The 22,392-nt window shown below is 40.1% G+C and overlaps 1 protein-coding gene across 1 annotated transcript in view; it reads right to left on the bottom strand.

Moving 5' to 3' along the window:
- si:ch211-186j3.6 (neural-cadherin) overlaps positions 1-22,392 on the bottom strand; it is a 416,158-nt gene that overhangs the window by 145,022 nt on the left and 248,744 nt on the right. The window contains exons 25-26 of the mRNA XM_051944931.1: positions 17,665-17,894; positions 3,678-3,955 (exon numbers count right to left, since the gene is read on the bottom strand). Of these exons, the coding sequence (XP_051800891.1) occupies positions 3,678-3,955; positions 17,665-17,894 (508 nt within the window). The remainder of the gene's footprint in view (positions 1-3,677; positions 3,956-17,664; positions 17,895-22,392) is intronic.

The following is a 22,392-nucleotide window of genomic DNA, read 5'->3' as shown; positions in this document are numbered from 1 at the left end:
AAGTATCAGAATGACGAGAGTCAGGTACTACTACAGCACTCCCCCAGAGGCTGTTTGTTCTATTAATTCTTCAGTCGACAACGCAACAATGGACTGTTTCTCCTCTATCTTTAAGGTAATGTACCAGAGTGTATACAGTGTATACATCTTAGTTCGTTTGTGGTAGTGATAGCAACCCTATGAGTATGCTTGTTTTTATTATTTATTATTATTATCATTACTATTTTTATTCATATATTTTATCCCCCACTGTAGTTATTATGTGCTGTTAGATTTCCATTGTTGTTGTTGTTGTTGTTTTGTTTTGTGACCTCACCAAAACAAATTTGTATTCTATGTAGCTATGATGAAGTTGTCATCATGGCTGTTTCTTGTCCCATCAAGGACATATGCTGTTAAGTTTTAGTTTTATATCGTGGCGTATTTATAGCTATAGAGGCCTAAAAATACAGGTGATACAATCACAAAAGCAGGCTGAGAAAGACAATGGTTCAAAATTATTTTGTCAAATTTTAACCTCCACAGGCAAACAGCATCAACAGAGAACAAAGGCAGTGACAGCAACAAAGACACAAAGAAACAGAGAGAAGCCTTCTAGTCATAAACCTAAAAGTATAGCCTGAAGTGAGTTTCCTACGTGACTTTGGCTTTAATGTCTTAAAACATACTTGCATAGGAACGCATGTGAACAACCAAAAAGTGTTTCTACTGCACAGTCCCGTTCAGAATTACTCTCTACACTATTTGTGATCATGACCATGACTCCAGTTGTCCCAAATGACTCTATCTCGCTTTGCTAGTTTCCTAAACGTCAATTGCATGTTGGGATTCGATGAGAAAAAAATGTGAGAATGATTTTCTCAGTAACTGACTTTGATGAAGGAGAAGTCAGAATAATGGAGGCACTCTGAGGTGTGAAACATCCTTGGATCCATCTCCAAGTATCCATGTTCAGACACAAATGTAAAGATTATTTGCGAGTGAAATCCAACCAAAAGTAATGCCACTAATAGCATGAATCCAGAGCAATATCAGCATCCTATTTTTATGTTTCTAAATATTGCATCATTGGACTAATATATTATTTTTATTCTTTTTAGACATATCTAAGCTTTAAATCTTATCTCTAGTACATTATTATGAAAATTAAAAAGCGCTGATTACTAGCATAGTCAAGGGAAAAGCAAATTCACCCAGAGAAAACAAACAAACAAACAAAAACAACACATAATAAAACTTACTGTTCCAATCTGTACTAATTATTGCTTATCTGTCTTAGACCATGCATGTATTTTGAGGCTGGTTTTTATTCTAAGTTAACTGGGGAATTGAGTACCGTATTTTTCGCACTATAAGGCGCACTTAAAAGCCTTTAATTTTCTCAAAAATCGATGGTGCGCCTTTTAACCCGGTGCATCTTATGTGTGCACTGAGTTCCAAAAGCTGACTGTCGGACCAATTCCTGCCGACATAGGGACACACACACTGGCAGTGATAAACCTATTAGAGAACATTACATAAAGCTACATACAGTACTGACTATTGTCCGAGCTTTCGTGAAAGCCGGCATCATTGCTGATGATGACCATGTCGACCGCCTGAGCAGGACGTGGCCGCCGGCAACGAGACTGACTCCGACAGTGACGAGAGTGAACCCGGTATGTTTGATGTTGAAATTGCCCAGCTGTTTAATTCAGATACAGAAGACGAGGATTTTGATGGATTTGTGACAAAAGATTGATCAAAAGAATAATGTGTGTATTTTTAAATACGTAGTAGAATAAAGTTCAACCAAACTCACTGTTATGCTCCCGTTTCCTTGTTTTATAATAACGCCTACCACCCGATACGGGTATTACACAAAAAAATTTTTCAGATGAGTAAAAAAGATTCTTGTAATGGCAAAAAAGTTCAGTCCCAGGGGGGATTCCAAAATTACTATCTGCACCTTCTTTCCATATCGTGACGCTTGGTCCTCCTCTCTATATTCCTGTTCCGTCTCTCAATTTCTATTTTGTCACAGATGTCAGATGTGAGTCTCCGCCAGGCTAGCCGATCAGTTATGATTTCTCTCTATGTTCCGAGAGCAGCTCCACGCTTTAGGATGTCCTTCAAGGTGTCCTTATATCTAAGAAGAGGGCGCCCAACTCTCCTTGAACCCTCTTCTAATACTCCAAAGAGAAGTGCCTTCACGGGCCGCACATCTGGCATACGTGCAACATGACCCATCCAACGCAATCTGTTTCTAACAAGAATGATCTCAATGTCCGTGGACTTTGCATGATCCAGTACCTCGTCGTTCATAATAAAGTGATCCCACCTGATCTTAAGAATTGATCTCAGATGCCGCTGCTGGATGGTCCTTAAAAGCTTGATGTGATGCCGATATAAAGTCCAGGTTTCACTTCCATACAACATTAGCGGAATGATGCACTGATTGTATACTTTAAGTTTCGTCTCAACTGTCAGATCTCTGCAGTCAAACACCCTATCCCTGAGCCTCCCCATTGCACACGATGCAGCCTGAATCCGTGCTTTTATCTCATCATCTAGCTTGCAGTCCTTTGTGACATAACTACCGAGATATTTGAAGCGGTCTACTCTCTTCAATTTGTGATCATCAATATAGAAATCCAGCTGTTCACCGACACTCATGGTTTCTGTTTTCTTGATGTTGATCGTGAGACCCATTTTCAGTGACAGGTTGCTGTATGCGGATAACAGACATTGAAGCGTGGTGCCATCGTTGGTAAATATGGCAATATCGTCTGCATACTGGGCTTCTTGTATGTATTTGGTGAAAATCTTGGTCTTTGATTTCAAGCGCCTGAGATCAAATAAATTGCCGTCGTATCTGAAACGTACTTTGATACTGTGACAGGGATTTGCGTCCTTGAAGGCAAGGTAAAGCATGACGGCGGCATACATCCCAAACAGGGTAGGAGCTAACTTACACCCTTGCTTGACACCGCTGTTGTAGTCAATTGGATTAGAAAGTTCTCCATCAATGCACAGTCTAGCATGCACATCAGAGTAAAGCATCCTGATAACTTTGACAAAATTTGGAGGGCATCCGAGCTTTCCCAGGATCTTGAATAGAAGCTCTCGATTTACGCAATCAAAGGCTTTGGTGAAGTCAATGGAGACGATGTGCAGGTTTTGCTGCTGCTCTCTGCATTTTTCCATCACTTTTGCCATCAATTGTACCTCTGCCGTCCCTGTAGCCTGACTGAGATTCGGGGTACAACAGTTCCGCTAGACGTTTAAGGCGTTGCAGTACGATATCAGCAAATATCTTGCCTACCACACTGAGGAGGGATATGCCGCGGTAGTTGCCGCAGTCACTGCGGTCACCTTTTTTAAAAAGGATGCAGATGATGGCATCGATGAGGTCTGATGGCAGCTTATCTGATCTCCAAAACAAATTAAAGCTGGTGAGCAAAAAAGATATCAGAGTGCGTCCACCATAAACGAGTACTTCCTTGTTTTAGCATGCGCCCAATAATACGGTGGGCCTCATATATGGCTTAAATTCAGAAATAAACCCCGTAATCGAGACTGCGCCTTACAATCCGATGCGCCTTATGCGGAAAATACGGTAATTTGTAGATTTACTTATTATTACCAGCGTCTGCCTTTTCAGCTGTGACTGGATAATGTGTTCATTTTCTTCTCACCTGTAGCCATGCTGAGTGTCCACACACACGCCACCATTGAAGCAGGGATTTCTGGGATATGCAGTACAGGGCTGATGGGACTGCTCTCTACCTGGGCAGGAGCACATAGCTGTGGATTCCACTGTCACAGATACAAGACTCATAGTCCCACAGTCTACTACTGTCGGTGTGTCCCGCACATTCAGAATGTTGGTGCAGCCACCTGCTCCAGCACACTCTGAGCTGGGACACTCGTCTACTCGGACTTGGGACACGCTGACCTGCAGGAATGACTGGAGCTGAAGGGAGAAGGACAGAGAAGAAGGAAGCAATTATTAGCTGGAGAAGTGACATGGTACTGGTGAAACACAAGGGGAACTAATAGGAGAGCTTCTACAGTTTAAAACACTGCAGCCACCATCAGTGCTATGTTTTTTTTGTTTTTGTTTTTTTTTAAAATCTGTTCCCCTAGAATTGCAAGCAGTTAAAAACGGTGTGTTTTCTATTATGCAGACACCAATTTGTAGGAGGTGCTACTGCAGAGACAACCATCCCTAACCGGCTTCCCACATAAAAACACTGCCAACTCAATACATTCAATACACAAAGACAAGCCAGAAGCATCACAGCCTGGTAATAAACCCAAGCAAAGGTTGATGAGTGAGTCAGACCATTTCTTTTAACTTTATTATATATCATTCAAACATTTATGTTGACACTAAAAGTTATATTACATTACAACTATGTAGCAAAACACCACTTTCTGGGGTTTCAGTTAGCTCCCATAGTAATTATTCAGAGTATGTCTATTTTTCTGAGACTAGGCTTGTACTTTCTGCACACGTATCTCCAGAGCTTTTATACTGCAAAGTACTGACAGTGTTGACAGCTTTTACAGTGAAGCAACTGCAGTAAAGAGTCAATTCCAATGCTGAAGACTAACATGTGGCTTGAGCTAAGAGTGTTTGAGTGTACGTATTGGGGGGGTTTTCTTCAACTTACAAAGTCAAGTTTTTAAAGAGTTCAAAGCTGTTCCTAGGTTTTAACTTAGTTTCAGAAACTGTAGCTTCCATTGCATCTCCCACAAAGCAAGAAAAAGTATGATGGGGAAAGAAAAAAAAAAAAGAAGTCAATTTGAGTTTGCTATCATGTTACCACCAGATGGGAGAGAGGCTCTTGATACATACAACTGTATCCCAACAATTTGTTAACATACGTTGATTTTAAATCAAGGGATATTTGTTGCATTCCATCTGGATTAGAGCAGCAGGTATCCTTCATTTTGGTGTTGCATGTTATTTTAGTGATTAAAAAATCTAGGACAGAAATGGATTGCTTGGAAAAGTTACAAGCAAGACTAAAATGTGGTCAAAACCACTTTCAGAAAGGACCCAACATGCTTCTTTGCCATCCTCCATTGGCTAGAAATCACCAAACTCTCAAGAGTAAACTAAGTGATTCCAATGCAGCTTTGACAGAGGTGTTGGCCTTCCTGCCACATCGCCACCTATGTTGAATAAATCTATGGTGAATAAAAGCTTTGTGTAATTCTTAAGGTGATAATCATTTTACTGAAGAAAAGTTATTGTTTACCCAACGTTAACACCACATGTCAATCTCAGAATATTTGCAAAAGAAACCCACTGCATTCCTTTCCCTACTAGCTTTACACTGGAAATCCATGTGTACAGTAGGTAATTATGTGTGGCTGATACAGTTTACACAGACCAGTACACACATGTACATACACATCTACACACAGGCCAACAGCAGAATGTTGATGTGCAAAGTGCATATTTAGTGTGTGACTGTATTGGAGTACAGAAAGCAGTGAAGGTCTAGGAAATCTTGCTGTTTTTCTGCACCAGTTCCTGGAAAAGTGGGCTAAATGGTGATGAGGCAGAGGGGAAACTATGATTTTTTAGGTTGAGCAGTTCGATAAAGCATTGGAAAGGAAAATTAAATGTAAATTGAGTGCGTGGTGTGTGTGTATGTGCACACGCCTGCATTTAGATGTGCTGTCCTTGGCTGGTAAGAGTGACAGTGGTCAAGCAGGTTTTCAATGGACTTAAATATACATGCATGTACTTTTATATCATCGGCATGTACACACAGATCCACATGAGCACATTCAGCACGAACAGTGTTGAACACGAAAGCAGGTCACTTTATGCTCAATGTTCTGGACAGATTGGACTTCATTTGATGTTGACTGGAATGTACTGACGAAGCATGCACTTCAGTTATTCAGTTTATTCACCCAAACTGGCTGTGCTGCAAGGTTGTAGCTTTGATAAGGTTTACGCTTTATGGATCATTGTTTTTGCTGACTGATGTCTCACCCCACTGGAACTTAAAACACTTTACATTTGCCTATGAAAGAAATGGATGTCTTTTTCCATTCAAAACTACTTTTTTTATTCAACCCACCTGCATCATCAATGCCTCCACTTCATAGTCAAATCACACAAAAATTTTCTTTTCATTCACTTCCCTTGACTTTAATGTTATTGAGGGTATACGGTAATCACACACACACACACACACACACACACACACACACACACACACACACACACACACACACACACACACACACACACACACACACACACACACACGTGCACATGCACTCCCCCCCACACACACACACACACACAGACACACAGCTGTTAGAATTCAAGGTTTGTATTGTGAGTTATTAAACTTAGAAAGAGTGCTTCAAAGCTCCAGAATCTATGACCCCAAGTTACACTTTCAAAAATGCATTTATAGCTACAATTCCGTACAAGAAAATGCACCACTTTAAGCACAGTATCACTTGAAACATCTCAAGGTGGTGCGGCATAACTGGTAATGGTTTTGAGTGAAAAGCAATAGATATTCATTCAAAATCATAATGTTTTCATAACCAGCTAACCAAAGGCAGGAGTACACAAACCTTGTTTCGGGCGTTGGAATTGTGTTCTTTGTACGCCCACTATCCATACCCATAAGGCTAAAATGAAAACATGTAAAATAGTAGGGAAGCCTATTTTGTTTTAGTAAGAAAAACAAAAGCTGCAAAGTTCAATTGCATTTGATTAAAGTCAATATAGTTAGTTTAGTAAGGGAGGTTAAGTCACCTTTGGGATCCCTCAGGATTAATAAAGTATCTATCTATCTATCTATCTATCTATCTATCTTATTCATCTTCTAGCTGTTAATAAAGATAATGTTAATGGCCTTACCATCACAATGTTTAAATCATGCATTTGATTACAAAAATCGCATTAAATGGAAGAAGTCACTGGGACTGAACAAAAGGGCTTCTAGTGAAACTTCTAGTTTCTAAAGTAGCACCTGCAAACTATCTGGCAGGTGACTGGATGAACATGGGTCTATCACAGGCTGTAACTGTCTGTAGTTCCTCACAGGATGCTGACTGGTTCTTGCTTGATCCTGTGATCTTGTGACCCTTGAGAGAATCTGTCTGCCTTGCAATAGCACAAAGCAAACCACCAATAAATTTTGCTAGCTTAACGTGGAAAATACAGTCAGAGTATCAACATAAAAAACTGCAACTTTTTTTGGTATCGGTCTTACTGTTTCACTTGTTATACAGTCACAATGACGTTCTTGGAACTCTGTGAAGATTGATATGAACAAATGTGCAATACAGAAGCAATGTACTTATGTATGTAGTTTGACGAAAACAAAAATAAAAATGAATGGAACATATTGAGCACACAAATCAAATGTTGAGAGGCATATTAGGCTGCAGGGGGAGATGAGAAGCTGGGTGATGGAGAGCGGGCAGCAGATGCAGGGAGTACAAACAGGAGGAAGCCATCTGGGGATAGAGTGAGGCTGGGTGAAGACAGCGCCATGCTGGCTGTCAGGTAGTATGAAGCCAGTAATGATATTTCCCTTAAAATAAGTTTTGATTGGGCGCCCAGAAAGCTCATCTGGTTGTGCAGATGACCAATAAACAGGGACTGGTCCTCGATGCAGCAGGCCTGGGTGTGATTTCTGCTCACAGCCCTTTACTGCATGTCTTCTCCCGACTTTCCTGTCTGCTTCTGAACTGTACCTATCTAATAAGTTCAAAAAAGATAATTAAAAAACAATAATTTGTGTTTGGTAGCCACTCACCCAACCATACGTACAGCAAATTACTACATTGATTTCACCTTGTCTTGTGACAATTAAAAAAGACTTTGTGTTACTATTTCTAGTTTCTTTGCTAGCCAACAAGGTGTTTCAAATAGTTGACAGAGCAAGATTTTTTGTTTTCTTTATTATTCTAATGTTTTTTATTAATTATTTACTATCTATGGACAATGGGCAACATTTTAATTTGGCTGTGTTCTTCACTGTGTCATTTTTCTGTCGTTAGATTTTACTTTGAACTATGGGCACAGGAACTTTGCAGATACCCTGTTGTGTCTGGTACCTGGATGTTGGCAGTAGATTCTTTGGGTCCTGTTGGTTGGGGACTGGAACTCCTGAGGAAGCACCTTTTTTTCTGGAGAATCTTGCTAAATGCCATTTGCATTTGGGTTCTGGGGAGTTTGTAGGACGGATCAGCTCCTCAGGCTCTTCCTATTCCTTAAAGTGTTATTGCAGAGTTTTTGTTTAGTGGTGGACTGTGTTGTCACTTTTGTTATCATGGACTGATGTTGCTATGAAAAAGCAAACCTGGTCCAAAAAATATTTAGTTGGTGGTTCCTGTCAAAGAGACATCCACATGATGGAATAGTGAGTGTTGCGCTTGATAAAGAACTATCTAGTCAGTGGTTTGAAAATAATTAAACATAAATATAAAATCAGATGCTCTTCAAGGACAGAGCCAGGAGTCACTCAAGATCAAAAAATAATGACTGCCCCACTCCACATTAATGAAAGCACTTCGTATCAGGGGGGAACTCAGAGTCCTCTTCGGGGTGACACAAACGCATTGATTTCTTTATGTATTAATAAAGAATTTTTATATTTAAAACCAGAGTACATGGGATACTCTATAGACTGCCAACCAATGCTCAGGGCCTCCATTAATAGGAAGGGGGACAGTAATTATTTTTTTAACTTCAATATAAATGCCAGGGAGCTGCACAGCGACTCGGTGGTTAGCACCATCGCCTTGCAGCTAGAAGATCCCTGGTTCGTGTCCCACCCTGGGCGTGGGCTCTTTCTGCATAGAGTTTGCTTGTTCTCCCTGTGCATGTGGGGGTTTTCTCCAGATACTCCTGCTTCAGTCCAAAAATATGCTGATGTTAATTGATAATTCTAAATTACTCGTAGGTGTGAATGTGAGTGTGCTTGTTTGTCTGTATTTGTAGCCCTACGATAGACTGGTGACCTGTCCAGGGTGTCCCCTGCCTTCACTGTAAGTCAGTTGGGATAGGCTCCAGCCCCCCGCGACTCTAATGAGGATTAAGCGGTATACAGATAATGAATGGATGGATGGATGGATGGATGGATAAATGCCAGGACCCAAGATTTCCCAGCAGAATATTGCATAGTAAGGAGATGATCAATGTTTTCCCTGTCAGTGGATTCAATTTGTGGCCGATCGGTGTATATCTTCCGGCACTACAGTCCATATTAATGTGTTCCTCCAAAAAATATTTACCCCAGAATGGATTCTTACAACCCCCAAAGCCTAAATGCTTGCAAACTCATTAACTTGTCCCAACTTTTGTATCTAGTCTCCCAAATGTGACAAATCTGAAATGCACAGAGAGATATGCACTGAATCTTTCAATGAAAGAACAGGCTGTATAGCAATGAATAAAGGACCATCTTTGTTCTGACGCACTGAGAAGCTTCCACAGTCCTCTTATCTGCCCTCAGGGCCAAATTAATATAATGACAAGATGAACCTTGGTATCTGAGCACCATACCACTGATTTTTAAAAAGTCGAAAACCAATGTAGTATCATTAAAAGTCAAGTGGAGCATGCTGGATTGAACACACTAAGGGATAAGTTCTATTATTGAGGAGATCGGGGAGAAATAGAGAAATATAGGACATAAAGACTTTCTCTGAAAATCTCCCACTTCTGAGGTATTAGTGGGGAATTGAGAACATTAATAATAAGCAGTGCTTAGTATTAATTTCCCCTCTATTCCACCCCTCTTCCCTCCCCTCCCCTACCTCCCTCTTCCTCATCCACCCCCTCCTTCTCCTATCCCCTCTCTGGCTCTCGTTCATCCTCTCCCTCGCCACGCTTCACATCTCATTCTGATCAATGTCTTCTTGGGAGAACCTGGCTGAATTCAGATGAAACGCTGTGCGCTCTCCTCACAAATCACACCTGAAAGCCCAGGCTACCTCTCTTCTTATACATCTTTCTCTCCCTCTATGCTTCTCTCTCAAGCTTTTCTCCCCTTGAAAACTTATTCATACACTTGCATATTTTTTTCTGCATCTCTAACCTTTGTTCCTCATCAACAATAGTCACATGAAACAATGTGAGGTTTCCACGGAGAGAAGCTGGGGGGCAAAGGGCTAAGTGCAGTGACTGACCTGAACTGACCACCATGAACATAGCTGCACTTGCAACTGTTTTTACCCGAAAAGACACACACATGCAAATGCAGACTGTCTCATCTTTCCCTCTGAGGACACCCATTCAGCTCTCTCTTTTTCTTCTCTCCCTGCTGTGAAATGCATACAATTCAGCTTCTATGGTGCATGTTCTCGTTCTCTCTCTCTCTCTCTCACACACACTACTTCTATTCAGACTTCTGAAACGTGAAATGAGGTCTGACTGAAGCCAGCGGCCAGGGAGCATCGGTGTGATAAAGTAAAATGTTTGTGTTTTACCAACTCCTCTTTCTGTAGTGATGATATGCTCTTTTTATTATTTGAACTTTTCTTGGCCTGTACTCTCTGAAGGGTGAAATGTAATTTATTAGGACAATTTATGGCTAAATACACACAAATCTGTGCAATTTCACACACCTTTATCATTCTCACAGAGTACAGGTCTATCTTTTGTTTGTTTTCTGAGTATGCGTGTACAACATCCAAATGACCATATTACAGACGCAATCCACACTGTGTTCTGTTACAGCTAAATTAGGCGGGATTTAAAAGAATGTTCCACATTCTTAGACACATATAGACAATAGTTTTCTTTCCTTTTCTGAGGAATGCGACATTTGATGGTCTGTTAGCAACAATACTCAAAAACAGAAAAAAAAAAAAACTGATTTGGATGAAATTTTCAGGGATGGTCAGAAATGACACAAGGACCAAGTGATTATATTTTGGCAGTGATACAGCTTATATTCTGGATCCATGGCTTTCTTAAAGAGCTCTGTATTGCGAGATAGCTTCACAGCATCACTGTAAATATGACTACAAGTGAACACTGCAGCAGCTGCCTGTTGATGATCACATGATTGTGATCCTATTACAAATTAGAAAAGCACTCGGAGAGCGCAGACCTCCGCCAGGCCTTCTCTCAATTGTACAGATGAGCAATCATCATCGGAGTTTGTTTGTCTGTCTGTCTGCCTGTTTGTCTGTTTGTCTGTTAACAGCACAACTCAAAAAGTTATGCACGGATTTTTACCACGTTTTCAGAATGTCCGGAAGAGCAAAAGTAACAATCGATTAGATTTTGGCGGTGATCCGGATCACCGTCTGGATCCAGGAGTTTTTTGAAGGACTCTGTACAATTGAGAGATGGCCGCCAGGAGACGCGCAGCGCTCGTCAGTCCACCGCTGCCACCATACTCCCACTGTGCGCTGTGTCGCAGACATACAAACACACGCATGAAAATCCGTCCATGACTTTTTGAGTTATGCTGTTAACAGACAAACAGACACACACACACACACACACACACACACACACACACACACACACACACACACACACACACACACACACACACACACACACACACACACACACACACACACACACACACACACACACACAGATGGACAGACAGACAGACAAACAAACTCCTGTGATTACATAACCTCCTGGCGGAGGTAATCAACCGCTGTGGACTTATTGGGACTCATCCCTTTAAATGACACAAGGAACAATTGATTAACTTGTCGGGGTGTTTCTGAGTCCCATCAATTCCTGCCACCTGCTCCATATTTAGGTCATGAAATTCGGTATCCGTACATAACATAAACATGCATAACAGACACGTGTGCTCACTGAAAGTCATTTTTCAGTCAAGATTTCATCTGTCGAAAATTAAACAACTCAAAAGCCATGGCGGAGTACTGAGCTCTCTGAGTGCTTTTCTTGTTTTAATATAGAGTCCTTGCTCAGTTTCCTGAGTCCTAAATAACAGAAATGGTTTTAATGCTAATGCTGAGCAGAGGATGATCTATGGAGACTACAGATCATTAGTAGAGACACCACAGGTGGACTGTTCAGACAAAATATACAAGCTGTGTCTTTGGAAATAAGAGGTGTTTTAAGGTAAGAAGAATAAAGCAGATTTTTACTCACACACCATCCATCAACTGAAGAATAATACAATTTTATTTTATAACACCACCTTTACATAGATATCGAGCAAGAGGGCCGACCATATTTTTTAGGAAGGACACAGCTTCCCATTCTAACCAGTAATATCAAGTCAGTATTTCATCTCAAAAATTCAAATTATCCTAATAAATTGTATGTGGATAGTGTTTTGTTTTTCTTTGTAGTTCATATGGTTGTTTTTCACCTCAGCAGAAGAGTTAAAATGAGCAATGTTTTCATAAGTGACTTCTTGCAAGTGAAGCTTGCTGCAGATATGAAAAGGTAAATCTAAATCATGATCTTCTCGCACACTTAACCAAATACTTTAGTTGCCAAAAGCCTGAACCAAACAGTGACTGAAAATATAAACAAGAATTTAAAAAAATAAAAAAAATCAGTGTGAATGGCATGACAGGCTGTACTTTGAACTTAATCCTAACATCTGTATGATCTAATACATGTCTCATTTCGCCATTAACAGGAGTTATTATCTTAATCAAAACACAGGTTTTCATTTTTCTAAATCAATCTTTTGGTACACTCCTTTCAAATCTGAGAACTGTGTACTTTAATACCACTAATGGGGAAGGAAACAAAGGGTTTGGTGAGTAACAACCTTAACATCTAACTGAGTCAGGAAAATTTGTAGAAAAAAAAGTCATTGAAGGGTACAAAACTTAAATTTTACTTTGTGAGGTGTCTAGATTTTAAGTATTATTAAAGGCCTAAGCTCCAATATTTTACTTACATAGGTAAATTTGCATAAATGACACGTTATATTATAAAAGCCTGTGGCTTTCAGTATACTCTGTGGTGCAGTAACATCACTTGTTCAAGTGTTGGAAAAAGGTTGATGTGTTTCCCATCTTTGTCAGCACAGGTTGCCTTGATATTGTTGCGCTGTTTATCCACCTTTCAAATCTAAACCATTAACCAAATCCTCAATATTGTGTGACTGATCTTTGCCACATTTTTTTCACATTTTTTTCATCTTGTACGACCGTCTTCTTCTTCTTCTGTATCCTGACTGGGTGATCATGAAGATACGGCAGATCCAAACTGAACATACATTTATTGTAAATAATTCATTAGTTCATTATTGTATTTTTTCATTATTAATCCACCAAAAACACAGCGGAGTTATGTGACGATCGGCGTACATTTATCCTTCTCTGAATCTATTTGTCTGTTCGCAACACTAATGCAAAACAGACGAACGGATTTGGATGAAATTTTCAGGAAAGGTCAGAAATGACACAGGGATCACCTCATTAGACTTGGCAGTGATGCGGCCTATATTCTGGATCCATGGGTTTGTTGAAGGTTTCTGTATCGTTGCAAGACAGCGACATGACGTCACTTTAACTATGACTATAAGTAAACACTATGTGTCAGCTGTCAGCATCAATTCCTGCCGCCTGCTACATATCTCGGTCATGCTATTCGGTATCTGTACATAACGTATGCATGCGTAACACACGCCTGTGCTCACCGCAAGGTAGTTTTGTATTTATCTGTTTAGTTTAAGGGTCGATCTATATTAAATGGCCAGATTCTGTGTTGCCATGATATCTGAATACACAAATTGAGGAATGAACAGCCTTGGCAGAGTACTGCGAGCTCTGAGTGCTTTTCTTGTTATTATTACATTCTCAATTTTTACTGGCCAACTTTTGACTCCGCCATTTAGCTTAGCTATTTTATCAAAGTGTTCCTAATTGGACTTTCTAACATGGTGGACATGCCATAAGACCTTTATATCAGGCCTGATACATCAACACTTTTAGACAACATAGCCTTGTTGGACTGGAGACAATGACTTGTTGCATGCAATACCTCAGAACATCTGCCCTGTCAAAACAAGGTTCATTTTAATTTGATCATCATACTATTGTATTCATGGCTCACAGCCGCATATAAAATAGACAAGCCAGGTAGCATACAAAAAATAAATATACATAGGTGAAACTGGGGTGGCTCGGTGAATACAAGCATCCTGGCTTTCATGAAAACCAACCACAGAAACTGCAGCCTGAATGGTTGCTAAAAAACATTATGTATGCTGATTGATTCATTCTTTCAACTGCAAATGTATGCTGGTGAGCTGGTACAATCAGCTGAGGCCATTTGAAGTTTTCTGACTGAATTTCAGCAGCTCATATAGAAACTGTATAACCAATGGGGGAGAGCAATGTTACACAAAATGGTAAATGGTAAGTTTATTCCATTCAGGATGGCAGAATTAATGTTGAAAAAGTAAAAAGGCCCAACAAGTTTTGTTGTTGTTGTTGTTGTTGCTGCAGAACAGCATTCAAATGCATGCATAATTGTGTCTTCAGTTCACTTAACCTACAGGTCTTTGGGCTGTATGGGGACAGAGCAGTAAGTGGACAAACCCGATAAGAACAAAGCATGCAAACTCCCCACAGAAAGGACCTTGTTGGACATTGACAGCCAGTAACAGCTGACAATCATGGTGCTGTGCTTTGATTAGTATCAACAGCCGTTTTGCATATTTATTTGCTAGGTAATGTTTGGTAAAGTAGTGTTACTGTGACAATGGTGTCCAATTCATAAAAATACAATATCAGCTCAAATATGAAAGCATTTTTACAGAACAGTAATATGAAAGAAATTAAGCTATGGTGAGTGGATTTCAAGGCTGGTGTATGCATTTAATTATGTGCATTGCTTGCACTTTAATTAGACATGATGTAGATCAAGATGACCTAAATACATTCATTTCTCAGATGGTTTTGATAATCACTTGACTGTGACATCCTGTTTTTATGTCATAACTAATAAAGTGTTGCGAATAGGACGAAGTCGTTGGGATAGATGATTTGAATTTATTATGTTACTTGGCAAAGTTCAAACACTCATTCATTCAGAAAATCTAACTTCGACAGAAATCTGTCCAACACAATGGACGTGAGAAGAATTTATATACCCACACTATGGCAGAAATAAAATGTTCTCACTCCAAACAGCCATCTCACTAATAACCAGCCACACTCAGGCAAGTGACTGGCAAAGGACAAAGAGCCATTTAAATCATTAAAAATAATCTGTGTATCCAAAATGATCAAGTTGTGATGCATTGCGCACAATGATGTGTTTAAAAAGACATCATGAAAATATATTTTCATTTTACCAGACACACAAACCTGGCAGAGAGCACAGAATGACAAATTTACACAAATATGCTTCCTTACTTTGTCTGGTGTAATTAATGTTACTTCAAGCAATTTGCATCCCACTGCTCTTACCGAAGATAGCATCCTTTAGCAGCTAGTTAGCCAGGTGTGCATACCAGTTGATGAACTGTTTACTAGCATTCACTAACTTGTCAGTTTAGATGCAGGTAGTTGTGTAGTTTCACTATAACTAATGTGTTAATATGTGTGCAATCTAAGTGTTTTAAGAAGTTTACATGCAACAGTTCACATAATTTCACTCTAAACTCCACTTACCAACAGTTCCTCCATTTTAGAATTGAAGTCTCGTTTAAGCAATTTCTCTCAGCGACTAACCTGGCAATAGCCAGATTAATAATTGTGTAGTACTCCACAATATCAATCTGGGACCGCTTCATGTAAATCCGTTCGGAGGAAAGTGGCACGGATTGGACAATGCAACAGTATGTCCCGCCTCTGACATGTTTGTTTTTAGCCAGTCGCGGGATATTCACAACGAGCGGAGCCAATTGGTAGATTAAACTCTTACCAAAACCCGTAGGTAAAAATGCACAAACATCTTTACCATCCAGAAATGTGCAAAGCGCCTCTCGTTGTTCTTCCTTCAAAGAAGCGATAGGAGATTCAGCTAAAACTGACTTAACAGCAGCATCTACACGATCGTTGTCCTCCGTTGCCATGTTTGTTTTGATCTACTGGCGCTTGGTGTCGTCGTCACACCCGGATATCCCGCCCCACACACGAATACTGCTGCGTGATTGGCCCGAACCAACTTGGTGCTGTACGAAAAGTGAAGGCGGGAGCGGAGCAAGATGGTTTCTTGAGAGATTTGTGAACTCACAAATATCGCGAGAAATCAACTTGCTGGCAAGGTTACTCAGCGACGACACCAGTGGTAAAGTGAACAATAAATAGAATAGCTTCTCCTATGATGAGATGTGTTATTTACTCAACTGAGGATGTTAAACATCTCATGATCTTACAATATAAAACCTTAAATGTGAAGATGTGGAAATACTGATGTCTTCTAGATGCCAAATATGACTATTCAATTTCCGCATGTATGTAGCTCAGAGTGACGAGTGTGACAGCTGTCTAGTGAAATGAATCGAAGAACACTGTGCCATACAATGTCCAAGGGGCTTAAGGGTAGAGGAAGCAGCATGAGCATAGAGGATATCTCCATAATAAAGCTCTCTCTCAGTATAATAATCCAGCATTAATGTTTAATTTCTGAGCAACATTTTCAACGTGAGTTTTATGTAGCAACCTTTGTGATTCATCTCACTGAGCTCTAATAATTAGATTTCCATTAAGACTATCGTTGAGGTTAGGGACATCACTGATCTGTGTCTTTGTACATTAAACAGCAAGACATGCAGGTCATTGTAAGCATTTATTAATCTACACAAGGCCTGGTTTGCAGTGAATATACTTTATATAAAGATGAGAAGTTCAAATGTTGACTCTCGAGGGACTTTCTTGACTATGTAAGAATGCCCACGATAGCCAGCAAAGCAAATGCTGTTTGTGAAAGCAGGTAAAACAGATTACCTGGTGTATGATGAAGCTTTACACAACATGACAATGTGTTGTTTATTAGACAGATTAGAAAAAAAAAAGATAAACTGTTGGTTGTCAATGGGTCTGGATCAACTACACTAGGCAATTTTGTTCAGAGAAAATAAAAAAACGAAAAACAAAACTGGGTGTAGAAATGTGTTAAAATGTGCTTTTAGAAGTTACCAACTCAAGATGAGTAACAGCAGAAACTACTGAAAACATTGCTGACAAAACTTGCGGATGTCATCATATTTTGTTTTATCTATAACTCCAAGAAAGGTCAGAGATCCCTGACACACTACTTCATTTGATGCAGCTGGGTATGGTTAGAATTTTACTATTAGTCCTGAATCCAGCAAACTCAGGTAATGTCTTATATTTTGACTGATATATTTGATTTGTTGGACTTTAGTGCAGGGTTCAGCAAAAACATTGCCTGAGGCGGAACTGCTGCCTGTAACCAACAAGCTCAAGCACAGAGAAAGAGAGAGCATTCAACACGATTTGGAGGGCTAACTCTTCCCCAAGTGGGATTTCTGTGTTGCTTGACTTACCAGTGGCTTTGCAGTGCATTCAATAAATGGCATGTGATTGGTTAGATTGTGTGACTCCCATTCAAGAAGCTGTGTTGTCAATAAAAAGCTGGAATACTGCCACTAACACATCGCTTAACACACCAACTGAGTTGATAGGACATAACTGCGCACACTTTAAGTGTCTGTATGCATAAAAGGCTAAAGGACATAAAGAATGACCAACCTTTTGTTTGTGGGCAGCCAGATAACCATGCATTTTCTCAGGCTGGAGGAAGGTGGGGCCACCGTGCACAGCAAAGCGAACATCCAGCATTCGCTCCTTCACATCCATCAGGCTGAAGACATTGACATCATCAGGTGGAATGGAAAGCATCTCAGATAGAAAGTCCACCAGCAGCTCGTAGCGGCTTCGCTGCTTCCCTCTCAGTTCAATGAACTCCTTCGCTGTGATGTCTGAGAAACACACACACGGGATCGGAACAGTTTTTAAGTGGTCTCATTATTTTCACTCCTGCTCAAGGATAAATCCAATTATTTCCAAACTGCCAAAGTCGAAAAAAATAATAGTCCAGAACACTTGAGACTGGAGCTATCATGGTACATTATTTTAAAAATTACTTGCTTTATCTGATAAAATCTTTTGTTTGTGATATAATTTTGCATTTGCATTGGATGTTTGCCTGTGTGCATACTCCAGGTATTAACTCATGTTGTGTCCTCCAAAATCTGTTCACACAGTCACAATACGAGGACATTTCTTCCTTATGCGAACAAAAAACGAGACACCTCAACGTAAATCATTTAATTTTAAGGTCAATACATGTTTTATGGTTTGGGTGAGTGTTAGGGTTATGGTTAAGATTGGAAGTGTCCAGGAGACAGTGTGAGTCCATGCAATGTCCTCTGAAGTCACGGATACACAACTGTCTGTGTGCATATGAATGTGTATACACCGATCAGCCACATTATGACCACTGACAGATGAAGTGAATAACATTGATCATCTTGTTATAATGCAATGTTCTGCTGGGAAACCTTAAGTCCTGACATGCATATGGATGTTTGACATGTACCTAAACATTGCAGCTCAAGCAACCATCCTGCTCCCCATGGCAACAGCAGTCTCTCGCACCACTTTCCACCCTCATAGGGACAAAGCACCCTGACACATCACAAAAACTGCTCAGGAGTAGTCCATGGAACATGACAGAGCTAAGGTGTTCACCTGGGTTCCATATTACTCAAATCCAGATCTCATTGAGCATCTGTGGGATGTACCAGGATAAACATGATCTACGTAGGTCCCACTCTGAAACCCACAGGAACCATAGAATTCACTCCCACCATCCCAGTGCCACAGGACATCCCCAGAGGTCCTGTGTCCATGCCCCACTGGGTCAGAGGAGTTTTAGCAGCATAAAGGGACCGACACAATATTAGGCAGGTCATAATGTTATGCCTGACCGGTGTATGTTTTCAGGTGAAAGCAGTAACTGAGAGTTGGATTTTAATAGCTGTAGTAATAAAGGTATTTACACTTTTGGCAATTTGGGGTTTAGCTTCTAATCGTATTAGGCAGCAAGCTGGAGGAAATCTTGCTCTTAATTTATTTCTAAATTCCAGTCAGCGCCAGGTGTTTAACTCATCAGAGTTATATGTTTAAAGCTTGAGAGTAACCTGAAGGAAAGTTAAAATTTACAATAAGTGGACAACTCAAATTTAAAGATTATTCCATCAACTTGAACAGACTTTTACTCTGTAACAGTCAGGAAGCAGCGTAAATTTTTCGACTGAGTAAATGGAACTCTGACAGTTGATGGCTCAGAAGATGCCAATTGTGGTGAGTTCTTGGAGCAAAATAAATATGGATTATGACCAGAAGCGTTATATTGTTTATATGCACATAGCTTGGGTCAAACCTTGGATGCAGACGCACAGGCAATGCAGACTTTGTATAGTCCCTCATTTTATCCTGTCCCAGAATCAGAGTCCACCAATGTGGCATCAGGAAGGGGGTAAGGGGGGGAGGGAGGAGGGGGACTGGATGAATGGATGGACGAATGGATGGACAGACGGACGGACGGACAGACAGACAGACAGACAGACAGACAGACAGACAGACAGACAGACAGACAGACAGACAGACAGACAGACAGACAGACAGACAGACAGATAGATAGATAGATAGATTGACCTGTTGATTTCCTACGATCATCAGTTTGATCCGATTACATTTGTTCCTCAAAGTGTATGGTTCACCAGTATCCTCCAGGTTTTAATAATGTGTTGGCTGGTTCTTAATCTGATTTTAGTAGTTTTAGCAATCTCCTTAGTTGTTTTCTTTGCTTAATGCAGGCCAATAATTTGACCTTTCTGAAACATCCTTTCTCAAGTTAAATAAGTTGTTGCCTGCTGATACATATTCATCACTGCAGTAATTATTCAATGGAGGCTCTTACCTATTTGCTGAGTTAAATCCAAGTAAATCCACAAAAAAAAACCCACAATTGAGTCAGTCCTTTCCCTTAAGGGTCAATTCCTAGGACTACCAGAAAGTGCTCTTTATCAGAAAAATGTCATATCACAATCATAATACAGAGACTCAACCTGGTTCTCACAGAGAAAGAAGTGAAAGCACACACACATATAAAAAGGGGTGGGCAGAGCGATTAGATTTGGGAGTTCATAGAGGGAGACATAGCCGAGGCATTGAGAGACAAAACGGGGGGCTCCGAACGAGCTCAGCGGATACAGCGTGAGGGATCGAGGCTAATGTCAGCTCCCATCAGTCAGTCCAGGGGGAGAAACAAGGACACAGGCAGACAGAGAGACAGTCAGGAGGGACGAGGCTGGGGGGAGAGGGTAGTAACTCCTAACACAGAGTGGCAGCCTTCGCACCTGGCTTTGATCCAACTCACAACTCACTTCTGCTTTCTCCTTCCCAGAAGCTTCATCGGAGGCGGTGCACGGACGCCCTCCTTCCTGTAGGCTTGTGATTTCACACAAACAGGGCGCAACAAATGGATAAATATCCTGCTCGTGTAGTAGTAAACTGTTAAGAGAGCGATCGAGCAAAGAGCATTCGTCATCGTGATCTTTTTGCAGCTTGCTGTGCTTTCTGTAGAGAAAGGCTTCAGCATGAACAAAATACTGTGAAGCTGTTTTTAAAGTTGTCCTTCAGTCCATGTCAAGCAAAGGATCGTTTTTTTTTTCAAGTTTTGAAAGCTCTTAAAAGCTTGAAAAGCACTTAAAATTTCCTTTTGGAAAGGCAGGACATTTGATAAAATCATCTCACAAAATAAACATTGAAGAGAAGCAGATGCAAATAATGAGATACAGCTGTTATCAGTGGCAAAGAAAATCTACTTCAAAAATATATTTGGTGCTGTTTTTTTTGTTTGTTTTCTATTTTTTACTCAGTACATGTAAAGATATCTATTCTACATTACAAAAACACAGTAACACTGTTAAAGAGGTAAAAACTGAGTCAACCAAGGAACTTACCCAGGTTTTTATTTATTTATTTTTTACAACTTTGTATTACAATGAAGTCATATATGTTTTCATATTTGAGAAACTAAAGATCCTTGTGTATAACTCCATCCATTATCTATACACCGCTTAATCCTCATTAGAGCTGGGGGAGTCTATTCTAGCAGACTTAGGGTGAAGGCAGGGGACACCCTTTAGAGTTACCAATTATCGTCAGCATGTTTTTGGACTATGGGAAGAGAACATGCAAACTGGAGATCTTCGACAAGGTGAAAGTGCTAACCACCAAGCCACTGTGCAGCCTCGTGTATAACTGACAAATTCAATTGTTATGTTACAGTTTGCTTTCAGGAACTCACTCAGCTGTTAAAGAAACAGCAATAAATCTCTTGTTTTTTGTATGGTGCAAAATCAGACAACAACATTGACTTAACTTTAGTCTCTGCTAAGCCAAACACCAACAGATTCAGTTACTTTTCTCTTTGACCACAATGACAACATGAACCTACTTAATCCTTGATTATAGTTCCTTGCAGATCAGCACATGAACAGCGATGGATACCATGGAGGCATAGCTGTTATTATATGACTTCCAAATTTGCTTTTGTTCTACACAACTGCAGTAGATCTGCCTCTGCCTGTTCTACACATGCACACTGCTGCTCAGCATGTGTATTATATACTACTGCTACAAGTGTAAGGACACAAGTTTTGGGCTACACACTGACACTTACAGTAGGTTGAGCATTTTATTGCATATAGAAACATCCTGAACTCTTGGTCCAGACAAATCAATCAATTTAAGTATTGTCTGCTGAGAAATTTAGATGGGTGTTTTTCTTTCTTTCTGAAAATACATATATTAACTCATTAACTATAAAGAAAATAAATAAAGACATTGTTAGGTTTAGTAGTATACCACATATTTCAACTTAAACACAGGACAAAATCAATGCAGCAGAGGCCAAAATACAGTGCCATTTCAAAAAAAAAAAAAAGTCTCAGGCTCGAAAATTTGTTTGGATCACTTTTAGCTTTAAGAATGGCACACATTCCCCATGGCATTTTTTTCATTTTGATAAGCTTTTGCAAAGTCACAGCATTCATTTCTGTCCAGAGTTGTATTCATTTTCTGCCAAGATCTCACATTGATGATGAGAGAGTCAGACCGCTGCACAAAGTCTTCTCCAGCACATCCCAAAGATTCTCAATGGGGCTGAGGTCTGGACTCTGTAGTGGCCAATCCACATGTGAAACTGATGTCTTATGCTCCCTAATGCACTCATTATCAATGTGAGCCCCATGAATCCTGGCATTGTCATCTTTGAATATGGTCGTACCATCAGGGAAGAAAAATTCCACTGATAGAAAAACTTGGTATTTTTTTTTAGAATAAAAAATAATCTGACTTTATTCTTTGGTCACATAACATTGCTGAACCTGGACCTGACTGACTACA

Source organism: Acanthochromis polyacanthus, chromosome 2 (genome assembly GCF_021347895.1).
Source record: "Acanthochromis polyacanthus isolate Apoly-LR-REF ecotype Palm Island chromosome 2, KAUST_Apoly_ChrSc, whole genome shotgun sequence".
Taxonomy (NCBI): domain Eukaryota; kingdom Metazoa; phylum Chordata; class Actinopteri; family Pomacentridae; genus Acanthochromis; species Acanthochromis polyacanthus.
This window is presented reverse-complemented; position numbering and strand designations above follow the sequence as displayed.